Source organism: Taudactylus pleione, unplaced genomic scaffold, assembly GCF_031769625.1.
Source record: "Taudactylus pleione unplaced genomic scaffold, aTauple2 ptg000689l, whole genome shotgun sequence".
In the NCBI taxonomy this organism is placed as follows: domain Eukaryota; kingdom Metazoa; phylum Chordata; class Amphibia; order Anura; family Myobatrachidae; genus Taudactylus; species Taudactylus pleione.
This window is the reverse complement of record NW_028285091.1, coordinates 1,561,239-1,583,980: the sequence shown is the minus strand read 5'-3', so window position 1 is coordinate 1,583,980 and position 22,742 is coordinate 1,561,239. Positions and strand designations below refer to the sequence as shown.

The window sequence follows — 22,742 nt, the reverse complement described above, 5'->3', positions numbered from 1 at the left end:
TCTAATGTGGAAGAGGCTGTTACAGGTATTGCAAAAATAAATTAAAACCAACCAGGTGCTAATTAGTAACAGTTACACTAATACTATGACAGACTGCAGCTCCTATATGAGGGAACTTATTACATGGAAATAACAAATAATAGGAAGCCCTGTTTAGTACCAGAGAAAAACATTATGAAGTATCTCTCTTCAGGATAATCCAATGCAAATACACAGCTTGATTAGTAGTTAAAGCAATCAGTTAATCAGGCAGATATAATGTAATTGTGACTCGCATGAGCTCAATTCAAGCAATTGATAAAGGTATGTCCTGTATCACTGGTATCTAAGCTGCTGGGTGTCCAATTTGTGCCGTGCTCCTCAGAAGGTGGAGGAAATCTCTGAGTGATTACTGAGGCGGAGAAACGCGTCAAGAGGTTTGGAAGCCTGGTGTATATACCATCGATTATTTTACCGGAGGCTTGGGATAGATCCAGCAGTCATTTTATTTAAGTTCCTGATGGTTATTATCTAGATAGCTGCATAAATGGGATTTTGTCACCTGGTCATATATATTTTTTATCTCTTTATTTCTAGATCTAGCTTTGAGGTTATGTGAATGTAAAAGCCATTTATAGGAAGAGCATCCTGTGTAGCTCTCCTGACTCACTGAAGATGGATAAAGCCAGGAGTCACATGACTGAGCGGATCTTAAACCTGACTCTGGAAATGATCTGCTTGCTGATTGGAGAGGTGAGGGATTCTGGGAATGTCAGTGATATCACTACTATCGCTTTCTAAAACAGGGACCTGACTTTAGAGGTGAAGGATTCTGGGAAAGTCAGTGACATCAGTCTTATTTCTCATCCTAAAAAAGGGTCTGCAGGGGTAAAGTGTTATGGAAATTTAACAATGACGTCACTGGTGAAGTGAGGGTTTCTGGGAATGTCACAGTGACATGACTTAGAGTAAGCGTCTGCCACAGAACTTACAGTCACACTAAACAGAATAGATGTTTTTGTGCCCATGGATTAGGGCTGGCTAACCTGTGATTCTCCAGCTGTTATGAAACTACAAGCCCTACCATGCCCTACAACTTTTTTTTTCCCATTTCCTAATAGCAAAACTGTGCAGGGCATGCTAGGACTTGTAGTTTCACAACAGCTGGAGGCCCACAGGTTGGCCACGCCTGCCATGGGTGTTTGGACCCTGAAAAGACCAAATAAAATATGATAAACATCAAAAGCGTGGCTGCCGTGTTCCAGTGACACTCACAAAGACTGTCTGTAATAAATGGTATTCACAATGATTACTCTCAGCCAACCACAGGGCAGCCCTTAGACACATGATTTGAACTGACATTTTTTTTTATTCCACTCCCTGTAGCTGTAGTGCGGTTATTCTCCTGCTATATTTGTATTTCACCTATTTACAGTGAACAAGAAGCTCTCTGACAGCATAAATGTCTCCATCTACCCACATGAAGCCCACGTCAGTGCTATAGTCTCTCCTGTCCAAGGAAGCTCCTATAGATGTGTCCACATACATCGTACTTCCTTGCGCGTTAAACCGGCCTTCCAGTCACGCCATGTCGTGGCGTGATGCGGTAGTGCCGAGCATCTTTTTGTGCAACTTTTTCCCTTCAAATGATACGCTACATTACAGTGTCACAGCCGCTGACAAGGTAACGTAGTATTTTGCATGCAGATACAGCCGCAGAAGTTGCTGTGCGTCCTATTAGCATCGCTTTGCAAATAAGACGCATTTGAAGGGAAAAAGTTGCACAAAAAGACGCTCAGAGCTACCGAGTCCCACGGCGCTCATGCATTAAGTTTAACGCGGCTTGTAGCGCATGGAGGTAAGATGTATGTGGACACATCTATACGTGTATGGTCTGATTATAGATAATAAGGCTTCAGAGGGAATCTGAGGGCAGGACTCCGTGCAGCCAGGCTGAACTCATGAATGCGTCTTACAGTTTCAGCTGCTATTTATTTGCCTTAGGGTTTTTTTTACGCATATGTAAAAATGTAATTGCAATATATGTGTATTCTGAGTCACATGCATCTCTAGATAAGTCTAACTCCAGTATGTCTACTTCAAGCGTGTACACTCTAATCTTCAAAACCAGACCAGTGTCAATCTTTCAAGACTTATACGTCACAATGCCCTATGGCTAGTGTGCCCTAGACAACCAGTGTAGCGCATGCCCAGGGGGTAACTGGCAAAGACTCCCATACCACATCAGCTCTTAAAGGGCCACCTTCAGGTATGTAGTGATGAGACCGATGGCCACCGGTCTCAATACCGAAAGTATAATCCTGGCAAGGGATCTAACATAGGCGTTGAAATGCCGACGCCTATGTTAATCCCGGCGCCGGGACCCCGACAGGACGTCGGACTGATCATCCAACGCCAAGGTAAGTATCCATGTAGCCGGGGATGGGGGGGGGGTTAGGTTTAGGCACTAAGGGGGGGAGGTTAGGGTTAGGCACTAAGGGGGGGGAGGTTAGGCACTAAGGGGGGAGGTTAGGGGGGGAAGAGGGTTAGGATTAGTTAACGTACCACCGCTGTCGGGATCTTCTCCATCGGGCAGCCCGCGTCGGGATTTGATCCGCCGGGCTCACGTCCGGCGGTCAAACATACTGATTCCCACCTTCAGCTCCTCGCCCAACCTCACCACTGTGAACTTGGTAACATATATTTCACAAATTTCCAGTAATATAATATAATAATAAAAAAACATCACTACAAAAACACTATAATAGAGCAAAATGTAACACAGCAATTATAGCACTTTTAGGAAAGGCATAATAAAGTCATATTGCAGTGGATGTAATCGTAACATACTATTCATACATGTACAGAACTATATCGGTCTTATCAGTGGCCACCCCTGGGTGCCTGTTCCAGGCTGGTATCAATGCAGTGGTGGCTTTTGCCATTGCTGGCACTAATTGCTTTCGGTGGACACACGAATCCACAAGATCTGCAGTAGACCCAGATGAAGGGTTAGCTTTAGGGAGCATAGTGGGGTTAGATTTAGGGTGCGGTAAGGGGGTTAGGGTTAGGCACCACTAAGGGAGGGTTAGGGTTATGTGGGGGGGAAACTGGTAAGGATAGAGTACTTACCTGCCATTTCGGGATCTTTTTCCTTCGGTTACCTGGCGTCGGGATTTCATGTGGTTTCCTCTCTCAAAAATACCAGTAATTATAATAAAGTAACTGCGTTTACAAAAATATAACCATGGTTAAAACATACATAATAAATGCATGGGTTCTAAATAAAATGGCTAAAATTTTCCCGTCCAGAGGTTACAGAGAGTAACAAGGCGTATCAATGGTGAGTGACAAATGAGCCTCTCATTTCCTCACACTGTGTCTTCACTCTACTGTAGCCTATTCTACACGCACCTGATACTAGTTCCTCTGCTTATTCTACAAGCCACAGTTCCATGTGCACTTATGTCCCACTTGCTCCTATCATCCTAGCAGCTCCCTCTAATATTCTAATGGAAATGATGAATAAGAAATCCACATGCACAGGAGGCAAGTTGCAGCAACGTTAATGAATGACGTACTTACTCCTGGAGGGGTCAACACTCAAACAGCCAGTCAGGAACAGCTAAGTAGAGCTGCTGGTATCATCATCATCATCATCGCCAGGCTGCAACTGTTACAAAACCTATAAAGTATACAGGTTGAGTCTCCCATATCAATTATTCCGAAATACGGAATTTTTTTGGCATGACTCAGATATTGAAACCTTTGATTTTTGATGGTTCAATGTACACAAACTTTGTGTGAGGCACAAAATTATTGAAAATATTGTATAAAATTACCTGCAGGCTGTGTGTATAAGATGTATATAATACATAAATGCATTCTGTGTGTATATTTTCGTCCCATTCACAAAATATTTCATTATGATATGCATATATTCCAAAATACGGAATATTCTGTTATCCAAAATACCCCTGGTCCCAAGCATTTTGGATATGAGAGACTCAACCTGTATCTGGATGTGCTTCCAAGTCTCATGAGGTCACGTCTCTAGGTGGAGCGTTATACTCATGTGTTCCTGTCCTTACTGTGCTCCACTTACACTTGCCGACCCCTGTTCTGCCTCCCAGAGCATAAGGCCGGCAAGTCTTACATATGTTCTAATCTATATGCACAGGTTTTGGTTTGGAAATCCTTATAGTTATAACTCATGTCCAACTATAAAGTCGCAGTTGAGCAACCACCAATAGACACATCTGCGGGCGCTTCAGAAATAGGCCCAATGTTCCATATAACACCAATAATACCTGTAAGCATTGTGATGCCATGTACTCTCCTGGTGATCGAACAGATCGTCTCTGTAAGCTGTGACACATGATTACTGTATGACCCAACATTCAAGACTGGCATTAATCTATTTCTTTACCGATTTGGGCAGAGTCAGGGATTGATGACCCTCACTGGTATCCATGACTGGGTGTTTGAGTATGAAGACAAGTTACTCTGTTTGGGAACTATAGTTTGATTATAATACATAATGGTGAGGTTGCATAGATGTGTGATTAGCTGCATGGCTTTTTACACTCTGTATCTTACAAGTGACAGGTGCTGGGATGGGATGTAGATAGGTGACCGGTGGACTGAATGCCGCCGGTCTAAATCCCGACAGTGAATGCCCGGCACTGGTCTTAAAATAGATGTCGAAATACCAATGCCCGTCCTGATCCCGACGCAGGAATCCGGCTAGCTGAAATCCTGAACGAGGGGGGGGGGGGTTAGGGTTAGGCACCCCCCGGGGAGGGTTAGGCTAGGGAAAGGGGGGGTTAGGCACCACTGGGGGAAGGTTAGGGTTAGGCACCCCCCGGGAGGGTTAGGATGCGGGAATGGGGTTTAGGGGTAGGCACCACCCCAGGAGTTCTACGGTTAGGCACCACAAAGGGAGGGTTAGGGGGGAAGAGGGGAGGGTTAAACTACTTACCAGCTTCAGTTGGTATTTCTTCAAGTCGGGCATCCGTTGTCGGGATTTCGTCCCATTCTGCTGTGATATATGGCTTATTTTTGTATTTTAGGACTTAATAGTACATGCATATATCACACTCAATTGTCTTTGCCAGGTGTTTGATATATTATATCTATATAGATATGTAAATAATTGGGTCATAAACCAGTTCTTTTCAAAACACAGGACTGCACAGTAGTGAGGAAGAAATCCGGTGGGCACGTGACCCCCAACAGCAGCCGTCACTGTGTGTCAGGAGGACGGAGCAGGACCCAGAGTCCCATCACGGAGCCTCCACCTCACTCACTAATACATGAGAGACACAATGACCAGAAGATCCTGGAACTCACCAACAAGATCATTCAGCTGCTGACTGGAGAGGTGACTGCTGGGAATGGGACATTATACAGTAACACCAGGGGATGTGTCTGGGTGATGACTGGAGAGGTGACTGCTGGGAATGGGACATTATACAGTAACACCAGGGGCTGTGTCTGGGTGATGACTGGAGAGGTGACTGCTTGGAATGGGACATTATACAGTAACACCAGGGGATGTGTCTGGGTGATGACTGGAGAGGTGACTGCTGGGAATGGGACATTATACAGTAACACCAGGGGATGTGTCTGGGTGATGACCGGAGAGGTGACTGCTGGGAATGGGACATTATACAGTAACACCAGGGGCTGTGTCTGGGTGATGACCGGAGAGGTGACTGCTGGGAATGGGACATTATACAGTAACACCAGGGGATGTGTCTGGGTGGTGACCGGAGAGGTGACTGCTGGGAATGGGACATTATACAGTAACACCAGGGGATGTGTCTGGGTAATGACTGGAGAGGTGACTGCTGGGAATGGGACATTATACAATAACACCAGGGGATGTGTCTGGGTGATGACTGGAGAGGTAACTGCTGGGAATGGGACATTATACAGTAACACTAGGGGCTGTGTCTGGGTGATGACTGGAGAGGTGACTGCTGGGAATGGGACATTATACAGTAACACCAGGGGATGTGTCTGGGTGATGACTGGAGAGGTGACTGCTGGGAATGGGACATTATACAGTAACACCAGGGGATGTGTCTGGGTGATGACCGGAGAGGTGACTGCTGGGAATGGGACATTATACAGTAACACCAGGGGCTGTGTCTGGGTGATGACCGGAGAGGTGACTGCTGGGAATGGGACATTATACAGTAACACCAGGGGATGTGTCTGGGTGGTGACCGGAGAGGTGACTGCTGGGAATGGGACATTATACAGTAACACCAGGGGATGTGTCTGGGTAATGACTGGAGAGGTGACTGCTGGGAATGGGACATTATACAATAACACCAGGGGATGTGTCTGGGTGATGACTGGAGAGGTAACTGCTGGGAATGGGACATTATACAGTAACACTAGGGGCTGTGTCTGGGTGATGACTGGAGAGGTGACTGCTGGGAATGGGACATTATACAGTAACGCCAGGGGATGTGTCTGGATGATGACTGTATCATTGTGTGTGTCAGGTTCCTATGAGGTGTCAGGACGTGACTGGTGAGTCCTCCATGGAGGAGTGGGAGCATACAGAAGGACACAGAGATCTATATGTGGACCCCATAATGGAGAATCACCTGCCCCTCACATCACTGGGTAAGATTTGATTTTGTATATAGATAAGTCTGTGTATGAATATACTGTTAAATGTTCAGAATGTGGGGATGATTACCTGCTCCTCTTCTTACGCCAGTGGTATGTTGTCTGGGGGTCTTGGAGGATACCGTTCTTGATTTCTACTTCAGGGTCCATAGGGGGTCCACAGGGTTGACCTTGGGGGGTATAGGTTGGGAACCAAATCCGGGCACCACGCAGTTAAAGCTTTTAGCTCCCAGGATGCACTGGGTCCACTCTCCCTATAACCCCACCCCCAAGCCAGAGGCACCTCAGTTTAAGTTGGTGCCCGGCCGGAGTCGGGTCACCGTTAGCGCAGGGGGAGCTGATTAGCAGCCCCTAAGCTTATTTTATTTTTTTTAGGGACAAAGTTTTTTCCATGGACTTTGGACTCTTCAGAGCGGCAGCGTCGGACTGTCCATAGGACGTCTAAGCTGCCGCTCCGTCACCCCGCTGGCGCTGAGACGCCAGTACAGATCTGGGGATCTCAGCGGGACCCCAGAGTCTGTACTAGCCGGACTCTGTGGGCGCCCAGGACTGCTGCCGGATCCACGGGGAGCAGGTAAGGTCGCGGATCACCGCTTGCGGTGATCCGCGCATTTCAAATGCAGTCCTGTGCCTCCGGTCTCAGGGGACAGACCGGAGGCGCCGGCAGTGGCGGCGGGCCCCCCATACCCCGTGTGTCCACTAGACCACCAGGGACTTAACGATCGGTGCAGGGAGCCGGCGTCCCGGGGGTTAATAGCCGGCCAGGGGAGGCAGCCTTCCCTGTTACAGCGGCTCCTCCCCTCAGCTCAGCGCGCCTTTCAGTATCCATAGTCTGGCGTCGCTGAGCTGCTTCCTCCGCGGGCCACGCTTCCTCTGAGGTCTCCAGCGGCCATTTTATCTCTGTGGTGCAGCAGAAATCTCTCAGGATGGCAGTTGGTCCAGTCCCCCTGCGTACCTCACCATCAGGTCAGTGTACACAGCGCTGTAGCCTTCCCAGACACTGAATCTGGGCAGTTGAATGCAGTGTAATAGTGCAGTATATTATATGACATGTTTATGTATATATGTATATATCTGCATTGTATGTGACTTATGCTAGTGCTGACTGTCTGTACTTTATTCTCTCACCTGTCAGTGTATATCTATCCCTTTTCTTTATCTGCCCTAATACAGCTGTACTTAGGGTGGTTCTGAGACCTCACATTTATATACTTGTTAATATTTGTGTGGTTTGTCACATACTGTTGCGTGCTGCACGTTGCCATATTTTAGATGGAACTGTGTGTTGCATACGCTGAAAATGGGTCCCTGCAGCTAATTTTTGGCATCAGTCAGGACCAGTATAGTGCTGCTTAATATTTCCGCCAAGATTGGTCAGATATGTCTGACCAGGAGATAGAGCGTTATACTGCACCCATTTTTACTATCCTGCAAGTCATGTGCTGCAGGTGTTAGTGCGGAGGATTTGACTCATAAAGGGTTCTGTATGTGGCGTCATCTGGTGCTGGCCTCTTTCACGACCCCCTTGGGCGGTTTGTTTTCTCGGGATCCTCTCAATTGCGGATCGCCGGGCGGGCCCCATTGTTGTACCTCACTTGGGGTTACTTCACCATACTGCCCTTTTCATCTCAGGGTATCTCGCAGCTTCTTGCACTCTTCCCCTGTGACACAGACTACCGCTCCCTGCAGGGGTTTTTCGCAGTATATGAATTCCCCCTGGTGCCACAATAGTCTGTCATTCCCCTTGCAGGGATTACCACAACAGCCACCCTGGGTGGATGTCGTTTTCTACGAAACGCTAATTGGCGTGGTTGACGCCCTGTGGTTACTTCCCAGTTGGCTCTGCCGTGAACTGGGTACTGTTTGGGGCTCTTTCCCTCTTACACGGGGGGAAGCCTATTTCAGGTATTATTATCCCTGCTTTAGGGCTGGTAGCAGGTCCATTCTGGTTAGAGTGAATGTTGACCTGCACCTGTATCATACACCCTCAGTATTGCGTGCCTTCGGGTTCCCTGTTGCTGACTAGCGGGTGGATCGCATAGCGGGACTCTGGCTGTTGCCAGATAGGAGGTGTTACAACAGTGTTTGGCCTCCTGTCCCAAATTCCCTGAGGGTCATCACGAGCCCCTCCTGGGGTGGATGGGCGTGTTACTCGTCTGATTACAGACGTTACTGCGCCTCCCATTCCTGCGTGGTCGGATTCTTCGGATCCGTAGGTGGTAACTCTGCCTGAAATCAGTATACTTGCTTTCAGGAGTTGTTACCCATCCTACCATGGCTATAGCATGGTTGGTTAATACTATTGCATATTGGGTTGATGCATTTGTAACGTTTTTTCCCCTCCAACACGTCGGGGGTTCAAATGTATTTGGTCGCTCACGTAATATAAGCTGTTGTCATAGGTGGAAATGCCTATATTGGATACCAGTCTCCTAACTTTCAGAGTTCCGGCTGCGACTGTATCCTCCGTAATACCCTATGGCTGCGCTCTGGGAATGCAGAGGTGCAGATACCATCTTTAGGGTTGATATTGTTTGGTCCTGACCTTGACAAGATTGTAGTAACATTGGCAGTATTACTAACGACAAGTTTACCGCTTTCAGCTATGCCCACTACAAGGCCTCAGACTAAGTCTGTTAAGTCTTTTTTGTCCTCTGGGTCAGCCTAAAGGTCTGTTTCTTCGTAGACTGTCGGCATCTACAAGGGCCGACATATCCAGTACCGAGCAGGCCTGGACTGCCAGCCGATCCTGCTTCTGAACCTACGGATATCTCTTCAGCCTGACGGGACAGGCCTACAACTGGGAGATACCGATTTTCTCAGTTCGCCCGGTATTAGTGTCAAGTTGCCGCGGCTACTTGGGTAGGAGGGTACGCCCTCTTTACAAGGGCCTTACAGATCCAGAAAGCTATGCAGTTGTTGCGGTAAGCGGAGCTAATTAGGCCATCCCCACTATCTCAGTGAGGGACTGGTTGTTCTGTTTTCTTTCTGGTGCGGTGGCTGAATGGTCCTCTTTGGCCTATTCTCTGTCTCAATTCCCTGAACCAGTTCCTAAAGCTACCTGGGCTCAGGAGGAAATCCCTATGCTCCATCATACGATGTTTGGAACCTGGGGACTTTATGGTATCACTGGATATACAGGACGCGTGCCTACGGGTACTTACAGAGACCTTTCCTCAGCATGGGCTGAGGTTTGCTGTATCACAGCAACACTTACAATTTTTCGGGCTCTGCCTGTTGGGACTGTCCTCAGCCCCACAGGGGTTTACCAGCGTTTTGGATTTTCTGACAGTTCTTCTGTTCAGTATATCCCAATGCTCCTGTACCTGGACGGCCTCCTGCTCTTAGCGGGATCACCGGGGTACTTTACGGCCAGGTCAGGATGACTGTGGCTTCTTCAGGGTGCAGACGTTTAATCAACGGGGAAAAAGTCCTCCCTGCATCCCTCTCTGGGTATTCTTCATCTAGGATCCCTGCTGGATTCTCAGAATCTGAGAATTCTTCTGGCGTAAGACGGAATCTCCTCTCTTCCATTAGGAGTACATGGTTGTCTGCGCAGTCGACAGATGTCTTTACACTCTGGGATGCATGGTGGAATGGGCTCAGTTCCATTCCAGGCCTTTCCATAATTGGCTCATCTCCAGATGGAACGAGTTTTTTCTGTCGGATAACTGTTCAAACGATGATGCTCTCTCCGGAGGCAAGTCGGTCCCTGTCCGGGTGGCTATGGCCATCTCGTCCAGGGTTTTCTTTGCTATGGACAGTGTCTGGATCGAATCCTTTTCAGTGCAGTTGGACGTCTGTCGATTCCACCCTGTCAATTAACTTACTCTGGCATAACTCTTGTTTCCCGGTGAACCTGAAAAGGTTCAGTCCGACAGGGTCAGGACAGTGGCTTCCTTTTTAGCAACACTGTTCGTTGGGTGGCAATGACAGGTATGTCACATATTCGGACATAGTCCGAGGGTCTCCTCCCGACCATCTCGGCAGCGTTCATTTCAGGAGCTCTCCATTGGGAAGCGGGAGTCCTCAGCCGTCACGACGTGCATCCCGGGGACTAGTCTCTTCCCCAAGAGAGGTTTCATCTCCTGGTGAGCAGGGGGGGCCCCCCTGAGGTGACCCTCATGGCCTTCTGACTTTATCACACTATGGTGTTACAGTCCAGCTCTGGGGATTCTGAAGCAACCTTCAGCGACTCTTTGTCGGTGAAGTGGTCCTTCCACTTTGTGTACCTGTGTTCTCCGGTCTCCCTTCTTCCTCGAGGTCTTTGGAAGTGTTTTCAATCGAGACGGAGATGCTTTCCTGCTGGTGGCTCCTGATTGCCCCAGATGTCAGGGGTACTTGGATCTTCGGAGTCTCTACATCGATACTCCATCCCTGATGCTTCACTGCCCGGACCTGTTGTCTCAGGGTCCTTGGTTTTGCCTTGGACCTGGGTCGTTTGTCTTTGACTGTGTCCTTACAGTGGTCTTACGGCTTCCCTGGCTTTGTCATCGTTGGAATGATTAGAGCACATGGATCAGCTTTTGCTGGGACCTACCACAAACTGTGGCAGCCATAAATCTTATGGTATTGTACCTGTCGATACAATCCTCCGGTGTCCAGGATTTCCAGATATTCTGGCATTCCTTCCGGCTGGCTTGGGTTTCACACTTGGCCTGGTCTTCCTGACAGTGCGGATCTCTACACTGTCAGTATGGTTAAGATATGGAATTGCTCCACTCTGGTATCCAGTTCATCCTTTGGAGTGTTTTCTTGATTATGCCTCCATTTGTCCTCCCTAGGGACTCCTTGGGAGTAAGTAGTGGTTCTTCGTTACCTCCGGGGACAGTCAATGGAACCGCTGGTTGTGATAGCCATTACATGGTCTATTGCTTAGGCTCTCTCTTTCTCTCAGGGTGTTTATATCAACCAGGAGAGTGTCTGAATTGGGAGCGTTCTCATGTGGCTCCCTCTTCTGGAGGGCATCATGTCAGGGTGGGAGTTGCTCTCGCCCTGTGTTTCTTCTTAGTGGTTTTCAGGTTCCATATTATTCTGGAACTTATGGTACGGCCATTCTGTCCCCAGTCCTCTCGGCTGGTGTGGCCTCATTGACTGTGGTCTGGCCTCTTTGGATTTATGTGATCCGTTCAGGTTCCTTACGGAAATCGGACTCCTTATTGGTGGTCTGAGATTTCTGGTTTTCACAGGAAAGGATGGCCGGCCTATAACCAAATGTTGGCTGGATGGCCTCGTAGGTCTTCCTCAGGGGCCTACCCATGGGTAGGCCTTCCTGTTGTTGATGCTTGTTTTTTCTCGGGCCATGTGACCCTCGTGTGCGGCTCGCTGTGGCGCCTCGGCTGTTTTGCCTTACTAGGTGGCCACGTGGTCTTCTGTCCACACCTTTTTAAGGTTCTAGGCATTGGTTTCCTTTGCCTCTCAGGATGCTTCCTTTTTGGCGACGGATTCTCCTCTCAGCACAGGAGCGTCCCCACCCTTGGTTGAACTGCTTTGGGACATCCCCAAGGTCAACCCTGTGGACCCCCTATGGACCCTGAAGTAGAAAACAAGAGATATGGTAAGAACTTACCTTTGTTATCTCTGTTTCTACGAAGTCCATAGGGTCCACAGGGCGCCCGCCCTGACGCACCTGGCTTCATATGGGCTGTGTGGCTGGTCACCGGTTTTCCGTCTCCCATTTCGGTGAGTATGGTTATTGAGTGTTCCAGTTTTCTCTCTCTTTTTCTCTCCTCCTCCGGCCTTTGGCTACTTACAAACTGAGGTGCCTCTGGCTTGGGGGTGGGGTTATAGGGAGAGTGGACCCAGTGCATCCTGGGAGCTAAAAGCTTTAACTGCGTGGTGCCCGGATTTGGTTCCCAACCTATACCCCCCAAGGTCAACCCTGTGGACCCTATGGACTTCGTAGAAACAGAGATAACAAAGGTAAGTTCTTACCATATCTCTTGTTATATACGCTAGACAATATGCCATTAATATGTGTACTCTGGCTCAGGTTAGCGTTGCCCGGACCTGGATGGCCTCTCAGGGACCAGATTATTGAGCATGGCTATCCTTGGTATGCACCACAGTTCGGCATGAGAAATATCTTTATTTTACTCGAAAAGGCAGAGTTCAAATTTGACAGTATCTGGAGTAGATGGCGGAATTCCAGATATGCTCTTCCTGATATATAAATGTTTGATGTGATGATATTTTGGGTTCAGTTGTATCTTTATTTTAATATTGTCACACTGTTCAATTTTTGCTTATTGTGTACTACGTGTGGTATCAGTGCAGGCTTGGGAGAAGCTCCTCTTCTCCGTTTCAATATTTATTTTTTGTTATACCGTGTAACTGTTTTTTGTGGTATATGTTTGGTGCTACTCTGTAATAGATGTCCTGATCAATATATATTTATCAGTACATTTTTATGTGTTTAGGTCTGAGATGAAGTATACATGATTTATATGTCTGTAGGATAGTCATACGCAGACAGGATTCTTTTTTTTTTTTTGTAGTATTTTATTGTATGGATATATATGTATAGTTACAAACGTACCACAGTGTCTTGTGTCTATATATTTGTCAAGATTTTTTTTATTATTTTATTTTATTTTTGTTTTATTGTTGTTTTGAAATTCCAATAAAACATTACTCAATTAAAAAAAAAAAAAGAAGAATGTGGGGATGATTCAAGTGTTATATTCCATTGAGGAGCATGACTAGAGGATAGCTGGATTGTATTAAACTGGGCATACACTATACAATTTTCGGTCAGATATCTGTCCAATCTGGCTGGTTGGAATGAAAACCTGATAATGTATCAGAGCAAATGACAATCGTCCATTTGCTCACAAACACTGGAAAATAGCCAAAAATGGTTGTTCAGACAAATTGGTTAAAACACACAAATTTAACCAATTTGAACATTTTTTTTTGTCCTTTTTTTAATTGTTTAAAACCATATAATCGGCTGTAATTTGCTCCCATACATTACCAGGTTTTCATTCCAACCAGACATTTTGGACAGATATCTGACAGATAATTGTATAGTGTATGCCCAGCTTTACTCTCCTTATTTTGAGTTCAAATCCAACGGGAATAATTACAAATATAGGGCCGTATTCAATTGCAGGTGAAAAGCCATTCTCGGCGATAAGATTTCGACGATGACATCATTTCGCCTTTGCAATGACTTTTCACCTAAGTGGAAAGTCAATGCATTCAGATAGGCGAAAAAGATTCACCTCTGAATGGAGGCGGAAAAAAGTGCAGTTTTGGGGTGCAAAGTTGTGGGAACCCCCCTGCAGCGTTAGGACCGTCCCCAAAAAATAAACTGCGTCAAAAAAAGTAAATAAAAAACAACAAAAACAAACAAACATTAGAACACCCCAAAAAAAGTACTTTCGTTTTGGGGGCGAAAAAGTGCAAAGTTGGGGGACAAACATAAAAACCAGCGAAATAGACTCCAGGGGGGTCCCCAAGTATGCCCCAGGTGTTTTTTTACTTTTCAGGTATTTGCGGCAAGTGGGTTTTCCTTGATTTTTTTAAACGTCACTTTAGCAACTTTTAAATATGCTTTCCCCCATTTTCAGGTACTCCAAATTTTCAAAGACTAGTTATTTTGATGAAAAATGATTGCTAAATGCTATTCTTCACCCCTTATGCAAATACACTTATAAGCACCTATTGAGACCATTTAAATACTCAAAATACATTCAGCAGGGCTATTCGGGGGTATCCATACTGATCCCCCATGTCAGTGTATCTTTTGGGGGTTGTCAAGCTGATTTCTCGAAAACTGACAATTCTTTACACCTGTTTGGGTTTCGCTGGGCTTGTTCTCACGTCCTTTGGAATTAAATAGGGAGAAGAGCGGCCGCGCGATACTTTTCTGGACCCAAAACCAGCGATGTAGGCGGAAAGTGCACCAGGCGAAAAAAGTCCAGGACTTTTCTACAGCAATTGAATACGGGCCATAAGTGCATATTGCTGCTGATCTTTTTTGGTTTTCTAAGAGGACTCTGGGAAGCTCTAATTAATGGGGTAATCCTTGGTTAGCTAAACTGAGACAGGAACCAAATTCCAGAGCCTATAAAACATCCTCCCCTCTATAGGTGACTTCTCAAGCTTTAATGAAACACTATACCACAAGGGCGGGTATCTTCGGCTGCCATGCAGTCCTCCAGGAAAATAAATTATCGACAACAATTTGGCGCTTGACTCCTCGGCAGCCCAGTCTAATGGGATGTAGCCAACCATATGTCCAGGAAAAGGTGGGCACTAATAACACCAACACAAATTGTTCTGCAAATTAAATATTTATTGTTCCCGTACATCACGCAGAGTTTTTAAAAAATCCAGGAGGAACGTTTTACTGTAGTGACCTATTATCTGTGGTATATTTTCTACCAACAAAGTATTTAAGACTCGGACACCAGAAAATAAATAAATGTATGTAAATGTCCAGTGCGTCACATACAGAATCATCCATCTGCTCCGTGGAAGAGGGGAAGCCTCATCTAACGAATAAAGACTTGCCTGGTTGCTATCAGAAACATCACTATTTCCCCACTGTAGAACAGTTTTGGTAAAATCAAAGATAATACAAAAATTGGGTAGCTGAGTGAAGAGAAGAATACTTTGTGAAGATGTTCAAAGAGTTGTTGGTTGTCCTTGTCCTGTTGTAGACAGGTTTGTCGGAAGGGGTGTGCGAGTGGCGCTGGTTGTAGACTACACCTCCCTTAACTTACTGGAAGAGCAGCCTAAGTAACAACAGTCTACAAACTTTAGTGTGCTGGAATATCACTCACAGGAGTTGTTTTTCTGTTTTTATTATCCACGTATTTATATAATTTGATCACAATGTATTTCTCTCCACCAGATCTCAAAGAGGATACAAAAATATCTGGAGGATCCTGCAGCCCTATTTCTTCACAGGACAGTATGGATGAAGTTCACAGTATTGGTATAAATATCCAGACTGCAACATTCTCACCAACCGATGAACAAAACTCCATGAACTGTCTGGAGAATGTCACTGAGAAATCAGCAGTTGAAAATCTCACCGACATTTATTCACCCACCGATCACACATCTCTACATATTAAGGAGGAATCAGCCTCATGTGATGGAAGAAACCTCACACACACTGACGTGTATACACCCACATATCGTACACAGTATACATCTACTCGTATTAAGGAGGAATCTGTCTCGTGTGAAGAAGATCTCACAGATACCGAAATTTCTACGGACCAATCACAGTATCTATCTATTCTCATTAAGGAGGAATCAGTCTCGTGTGATGAAGCTGATGTCACAGACACCGACATTTATACACCTGCTCAATATCCGCAGTATACCACTACTCATGCCGAGGAATACAACAGGACTGATGACAAACATCTATCAAAAGAGAGACCATTCATGTGTTCCGAATGTGGGAAATGTTTTAAATGCAACTCAGAACTTGTTATACACCACCGGATTCACACAGGAGAGAAACCCTACTCTTGTTCCGAATGTGGGAAATGTTTTACCAGCAGCTCAAACCTTATTAAACATAAGAGAATACATACGGGGGAGAAAAGATATTCCTGCGCGGAATGTGGGAAATGCTTCATCAGTAACTCGCACCTTATTAAACATCAGAGAATTCACACAGGGGAGAAGCCCTACTCCTGCGCTGAGTGTGGGAAGTGCTATATCAGTAAATCAGACCTCATAGTGCACCAGAGAAGTCACACAGGCGAGAAGCCGTATTCTTGCGCCGAATGTGGGAAATGCTTCATCAGCAACTCACCTCTGATTAGGCACCAGAAGATTCACACAGGGGAGAAGCCCTACTCCTGCGCCGAATGCGGCAAGTGCTTCATCAGCAACTCAGACCATCTCAGACACCTGAAGATTCACACAGGAGAGAAGCCTTATTCTTGTGCCGACTGTGGGAAATGCTTTATGGTGAACTCCGATCTCGTTATACATCAGAGAGTTCACTCCGAAGAGAAACCCTACTCCTGCTCCGAGTGTGGGAAAAGTTACATCCGTAAGTCAGGTCTGGTTATGCACCAGAGAATTCACAATGGAGAGAGACCCTATTCATGTGCCGAGTGTGGGAAGTGTTTTATCAGTAATGCTCCTCTAATCAGACATCAGAAGATTCACACGGGAGATAAGACGTGCTCGTGCCCAGAATGCGGAAGATGTTTCAGTAGTCATTCAGATCTTGTTATGCATCAGAGGAGTCACACAGGAGAAGAAGAACCGTTTCCATGCGCTGAATGTGGGGAACTGTTTGCCAGTAGCTATGATCTCATAGAACATCACAGGACACACGTGGGGCAGAAGCCATATTCTTGCTCTGAATGTGGCAAATGTTTCTCCAGTAACTCTGATCTGGTGGGACATCATAGAATCCACATGGGGGAGAAACCCTATTCCTGTGCCGAGTGTGGGAAATGTTTTGTAGATAAGGCTCTACTTTTTCATCACCAGACAAGTCACACAGGAGACCCTGGGCCCAATTCAGAGGTGGGCGCAGTGGTGATGTCGGACGCAAGCAGGCAATGCTTATAGTCTGAGCCGTACAGCTCATGCGTCCCGATGGTTACTTCCGGGAGTGTTCAGTCGTAGAGGGAATCCATTTCAGTGGGCGTTCCTGGGAGATAACCGGTGTGGCTAGCAAGATAAGGGCGTGTTGTCAGCGACTGTGTCTTTTACCGCAGTTGCACTTGCATTGGCGCCATGTTCAGATGCACATCCTGCACCTCCATCGGCCTTGTGCAATGTACGATGGTGCAACAGATGGTGGGTCTTTTTATGGAGGGCGGCGGCTTAGAGCGGCAGCTGGTGGGCGTCTCAGGAGGGAGCCTATTGGCTGCAATTCGCAATCACAACGCGCACGCAGACGCGGCTGCAACTGCACCACCTCCGAATCAGGCCTCTAGTGTCTTGCTCTAAATAAAAAATCATGGTACCAATAATCCACATCCAATTCATTGTGAAATTAATAGTGGAGACATTGTCATTTGCACTGTGATTTTAGCTAGTGCTGTGCAAAATCATTCAGATATCTCTTTTCATTGTAGTAGATGGATCAAGGACCTCACTTAACAAAGTGCGTCCATCCCACAGATTCTAGCTATTGCGCTGGCAGCTGGTGACCTTATGTTCGTTCTACGATGTTGACTGTATCTGGGTTGGGATGGTGACTGGTCTTGTTCGCACAGTTATATGTACCAAGGTAAACTTACGCTGGGCCCAGCCTTCTTTCTTCATTGGCTATTCAGCCGGACAATTCCAGAAAAATAATAAGTAAGGCTTCATACTGATATGAGCTGGGATTATTACCAGTATTTATTTTCTATGCTTCATAAACTGCTGTGAAACAACCCAAGGAGGGACTATTATACAGTAAGTTTTGTGTGTATGTTTTTTTTTTTTTTGAGTATACTAATATTGTGTAGATTTGTTAAATAAAAACTTGAAATCATCCATCATGTTTGATTTATATTTTTATTTTCTAAGTTGCAATTTACCAGGGTCTAACGGTCACTTTTCAGGGGAGATTCAGTTAAATACAAATGGTCTGTGACCGCTGTGTAAGGTATCTCGCACTTAATTGAATCTCCCCCTTTTTCTGCTTGTACGCCCACAGCTGTCGGTTGGGGATGGAGGTAAGAATAATAAAAAAAAAATCTGCCCATTGTAAAAATCAATGCAGATTATTGGAGGGTTTCTGTGCTGGAAGAGACATTATGTGATAGCTGACATAGTAAGTTTTTAACCCCATTTTCTATACTACACGATGATGTTTGTATACTACAAGTATTTTATTTCACATTGAAAAAAGGATGCATGACATAATACAGATGGTCTTTAAAACATAAATTATTCCTGCACAAGATTTCTTATAGGCCTATGTACTGTTCTATTTGTACTTATTCCCCATAAGCCCCTTTCCCAATCACACTATGTGGATAAATATTTTCAGTAGTTGATAACGCCACAATCCATTGCAGGGGGCCAACACCGAACTCAATAAACAAAGGAGAGCCAGTGAGCGTTTAACAAGTGGTGCAATAAGGACTACAAATGTAATTGTTTGGTACAATTGTAGATTGTATTAATAATTATTTGTACAGTTGGAATCCTAATAGATAAGTGACATTTAAAATGTAAGATGGAATGTGTAAAAAATAAATAAGACAATGGGCCTGATTTAGAATTGGACGCTATTGCCCTGACATACTGTGACTTTGTACACAGAGGCTGTGTGATAATATACTAGCATGTCCTAGTAGCAAAACTGTGGCAAGGCATGCTGGGATGTGTAATTCTACAGCAGCTGGAGGGCTGCATGTTGTATAACCCTGCTTACATACTTGTTAGGATACTAGGCACCTGTAGGTTGTTTGCACCAACCGGACTTAACTAGGAAAGACAGGGCTCCATACATCAGGCGGCTATTTCACCGATTGGACCAGTACCGCTGATCAGAGATGATGATCGGCGATCAGTCGGGGAATCAGTGAAATTCTGTGTGTTAAAAAATCCCCAATTTGCTGATCACAATCATATTTTGATTGTGATTGGCAAATCAGTGAACTCCAACATATTGGATTTCACCAGTGCCGGGACCTCGGTGTCTGGGGATCAGGGAATTGGCCCAATCCATCGCTGACGTATGGGGGCCTTTACTTTCAGAGCGTAACGAAGGTGAGGGGGCTGCTTATGTTCCTGCTTCCCATGAGACCCGTTTAAAGGTTCTCCTCTCTAGCTGTCCACATATATGCCTAATGCGTATTTAAATTCACCTCGATATGTCTCATGTATATATGTGTACCCTCCCAGGGGTGTACCTCTGCCCCCCTTCCTTCTCTCTTCTGTACCCCTTTCCTCATGTTAGTTTTTAAATTGTATTCTATAAAAATGAGTCATGATGAATAATCTGGGGACTCTGGGTTACTTCTACAACACCAGATTACCATTTCACTTTTTTAGTTCCCCACTGGGACGTACCCTGAATATATCATATTGTAGTGGCTAACTTTGTATGGTCACCAATTGTCCCTAGTCCTTTTATCTACAGTATGTACCCGATTTTGATATAATTACTAAAATACAGTACAGGACTATTGTTCCTTTTATTCCACAACTTTGCAATAAACAGATGTTGAACTAAAACAAAGAAAATGCAGAACTAGACTTTGAGTAGTATATGGCGTAATCTGTGGCCTTTTTGAAATACTACGAATTCAATTAGGCTACGAAAACGGTTTATCGGCGATAATTTACGTCATTTTCACTTATCCCCGTATTCAATTTCAAAGACTTTTCGCAGGTGCGAAAAGTCTTTTTTAAAAAACGGGGATAAGTTTTCACCACTGAATAGGTGTCGAAAAAAAGTGCAAAATTGAGGTTTTGGGGTGCAGACATAAAAAAGTACCCTGCACCCCTTGGAATGTCCCCTTAAAGTAATCTGTGTCAAATTTTTTTTAAAAAGTACCTTAGGACAGCCCAAAAAAAGTGGTTTCGTTTTGAGGGAAAAAAAAAAAAAGTTGGAGACAAACTTAAAAACTAGCGAAATAGACTTGGGTGGGGTCCCCAAGTATGCGGCAGGTGTTTTTTAGAATGCGGTTGATAGCGGCAGGTGGATTTTTTAAAAATCACTTCAGGGATTTAAAAATATGCTTGCACCCATTTTCATGTACCCCAAATTTGATGGGACTAGTTATTTAAAAAAAAATTAAAAAAATGAAGCTAAATGTTATTCTTCACCACTTTTTTAATGACGCATTAAAACACCTGTCGCGGCTGTTTAAAAACCCCAAATACTTTTAGAAGGGCAATTCAGGGGTACCCATAGTGATTCCCCATGTCAGACCATCTTTTGGGGGGGTGACAGGCTGATTTCCCCAAAAGTGACAGGACTTTTCGATACTTACCTTTTCGCATGCGCCCGATTCTTTATCCCCAGGAAAACCTGCGATGACTGCGAAAAGTCCGACCTCGGACTTTTCGCTTCAAATTGAATTCGGCCCTATGTGCATCAGCGGGCGCCTACCACAGACGCCCGCTGCTTACCTGAGCTGTCCCCCTGTGTTCCGGCCACAGTCCAGGGCTCCCCGGGGGTTCCTGCTAGCTGGAACCCTCAAGCGCTTGCAGAGTTCCCCGGATCAGTACCGGTGGTCGGCACCGGCAGGGGTGTCGGAGCGGCAGCACGGACGTCCTCCAGACTGTCCGTGCTGACAGCTCTTGAAGATGTTCAGGGGCTGTCTCAGCAGTGCAGTGATCCGACTCTGGCTGGGCACCTACGAAACTGAAGGTGCCTTGGCCTAAGGGCAGGGTATAGGAGAGGAGGTCCCGGTGCATCCTGGGACCAAAAGTTTAACTGTGTGGTGCCTGACGGCAGAGCCATCGCCTATACCCCAAGGTATCCTGTGGATACCCTATGGAGTTACCACCCACAGCTTTAACGAGCAGCCAGGATGATGGTCGCGATGGTCAAGACCATCGGGGCTTGCGACGAGACCCTTGTGGTAGGGTCTCATCTGCCGCAAGCCCCAGAGAGCTTCCGGCTCTAATAGAGCCAGAAGCTCTCCCACTGACATCACTGTTGATGTCAGTGGGGCCGCCCACAAACGGCAGGCGTTCGCATGGGAACACCTCAGTTTGTGAAGCCACCCCCCGTCACGCCTACAAAACGGGGCGAGCTGTCGATCAACATCGACAGCCGCCCCTTTTGTAGTGAGACCCGGAGCGAGAGAATTTCTCTCTTGCTCCGGGGCTTGCGCACGCGCAGTGCGGCCACTGCATGTGCGCAGAGGCCAACATCGACCCGCTTGCGAACGGGTCTGAATGAGACCCTCAGTGTGGTACCATATATTAGTCCTGTGCGATTTTCACCCCCTTTCTTCTCATATTGGATACCATATGGACCCTGCAGTAGAAACACCCAATTTCACGGAAGACAGATCTGGCCAAGTTCCATCTGACTCAGGAGAGGACGTAAATTAGGCAAAAATCTGTGCATGTGATGAATGCATAAAGTCACCATATGCTCCCTTGCATAAGGATCTGTCAGATTTAGAATGGGATGCTCTGACCCATGCTGTGGGTTTCCCCTTCATTTTGTAGTTGACACTGCACAGAATTTGTGGTACTCATTTTGCTGTGTCTGCAGTTATGTCAGGGAAACAGGTTTGGGTTTGGTGTACTGCCTTTGATTATGGCAGGACATGAGCAGCAATCCAGCTGGACAATCACATCCACCAAAGATGACAAAAAGGCAGTGCACCAAACCAAAAACCTGAGACGTGACATGACATGATCACCGTACACCTTGACAAGTTAGCGATGAATGTCAGCTGCTGATGTGCCCGTTAGATGCCGAAATCTGATCACACTACGCACCTCAATGCGTGACCATGTGTCCGCCAGCCCTGCCATCTTACAGCTGATGTTGGGACAGTATGACTGATATGAGGCGCAGACTAATGGGTGTGAGGGGAAGCAGTGGTCTACCTGCTCTGGCCTGGGGGAAATTAAAATGAAACAGAGAACATTACACACGAGCAGTCTTGTTACCTTACTTATTGAACCACCCTCGTATATTGATTTTCTGGTATATCATGGATGTCGATAAATCAGTATCTAACCATGAAAGAGTAGGGAGAGGAGGCACTGTTATGTTTATATTTCCCTGGCGGCTGCTCCTCTATGCAGACACCAGGAATACACTGGGGGCAGTGCTGTATTTTCCGACAGCTGCTCTACTCTGCAGATGCAGGTTGGAGGGTACCATCTGTTTGCCTAATCAACACTGATTAGAAGACGTGCATTGGGGGAGCTTCCAAGGGTGCAGAGGGTCCGGGAGATCCCTCTGATATTGGCAGCTGCTTGAAGATTAACTTCTGCCAGCTGCTCAGTGGGTGTCCCTGACTGGTTGCATTACATGCAACCATGTCAAGGAAATCCCAAACTGGCATGGTTGCAGGCAAGTGGTTAATAACACGGAAACCAACCGGGAGTGGTCTCTCATGGATGTGTTTAACTGGGTTGATTACATTGTAACTGTTATTGTGAAATAAAATACTGTTGCACTCAGGGTCGTAACTAGGGCAGTGCGACCA

General features: G+C 46.0%; 1 protein-coding gene across 1 annotated transcript in view; it reads left to right on the top strand.

Moving 5' to 3' along the window:
• Nucleotides 1-18,053, top strand: part of LOC148477812 (uncharacterized) — a 60,773-nt gene extending 42,720 nt beyond the window's left edge. Inside the window, exons 7-10 of the mRNA XM_088456149.1 lie at nt 590-732; nt 5,168-5,362; nt 6,498-6,621; nt 15,491-18,053. Of these exons, the coding sequence (XP_088312275.1) occupies nt 590-732; nt 5,168-5,362; nt 6,498-6,621; nt 15,491-17,184 (2,156 nt within the window). The 3' untranslated portion in view covers nt 17,185-18,053. The remainder of the gene's footprint in view (nt 1-589; nt 733-5,167; nt 5,363-6,497; nt 6,622-15,490) is intronic.
• The last annotated feature ends 4,689 nt before the right edge of the window (nt 18,054-22,742 follow it).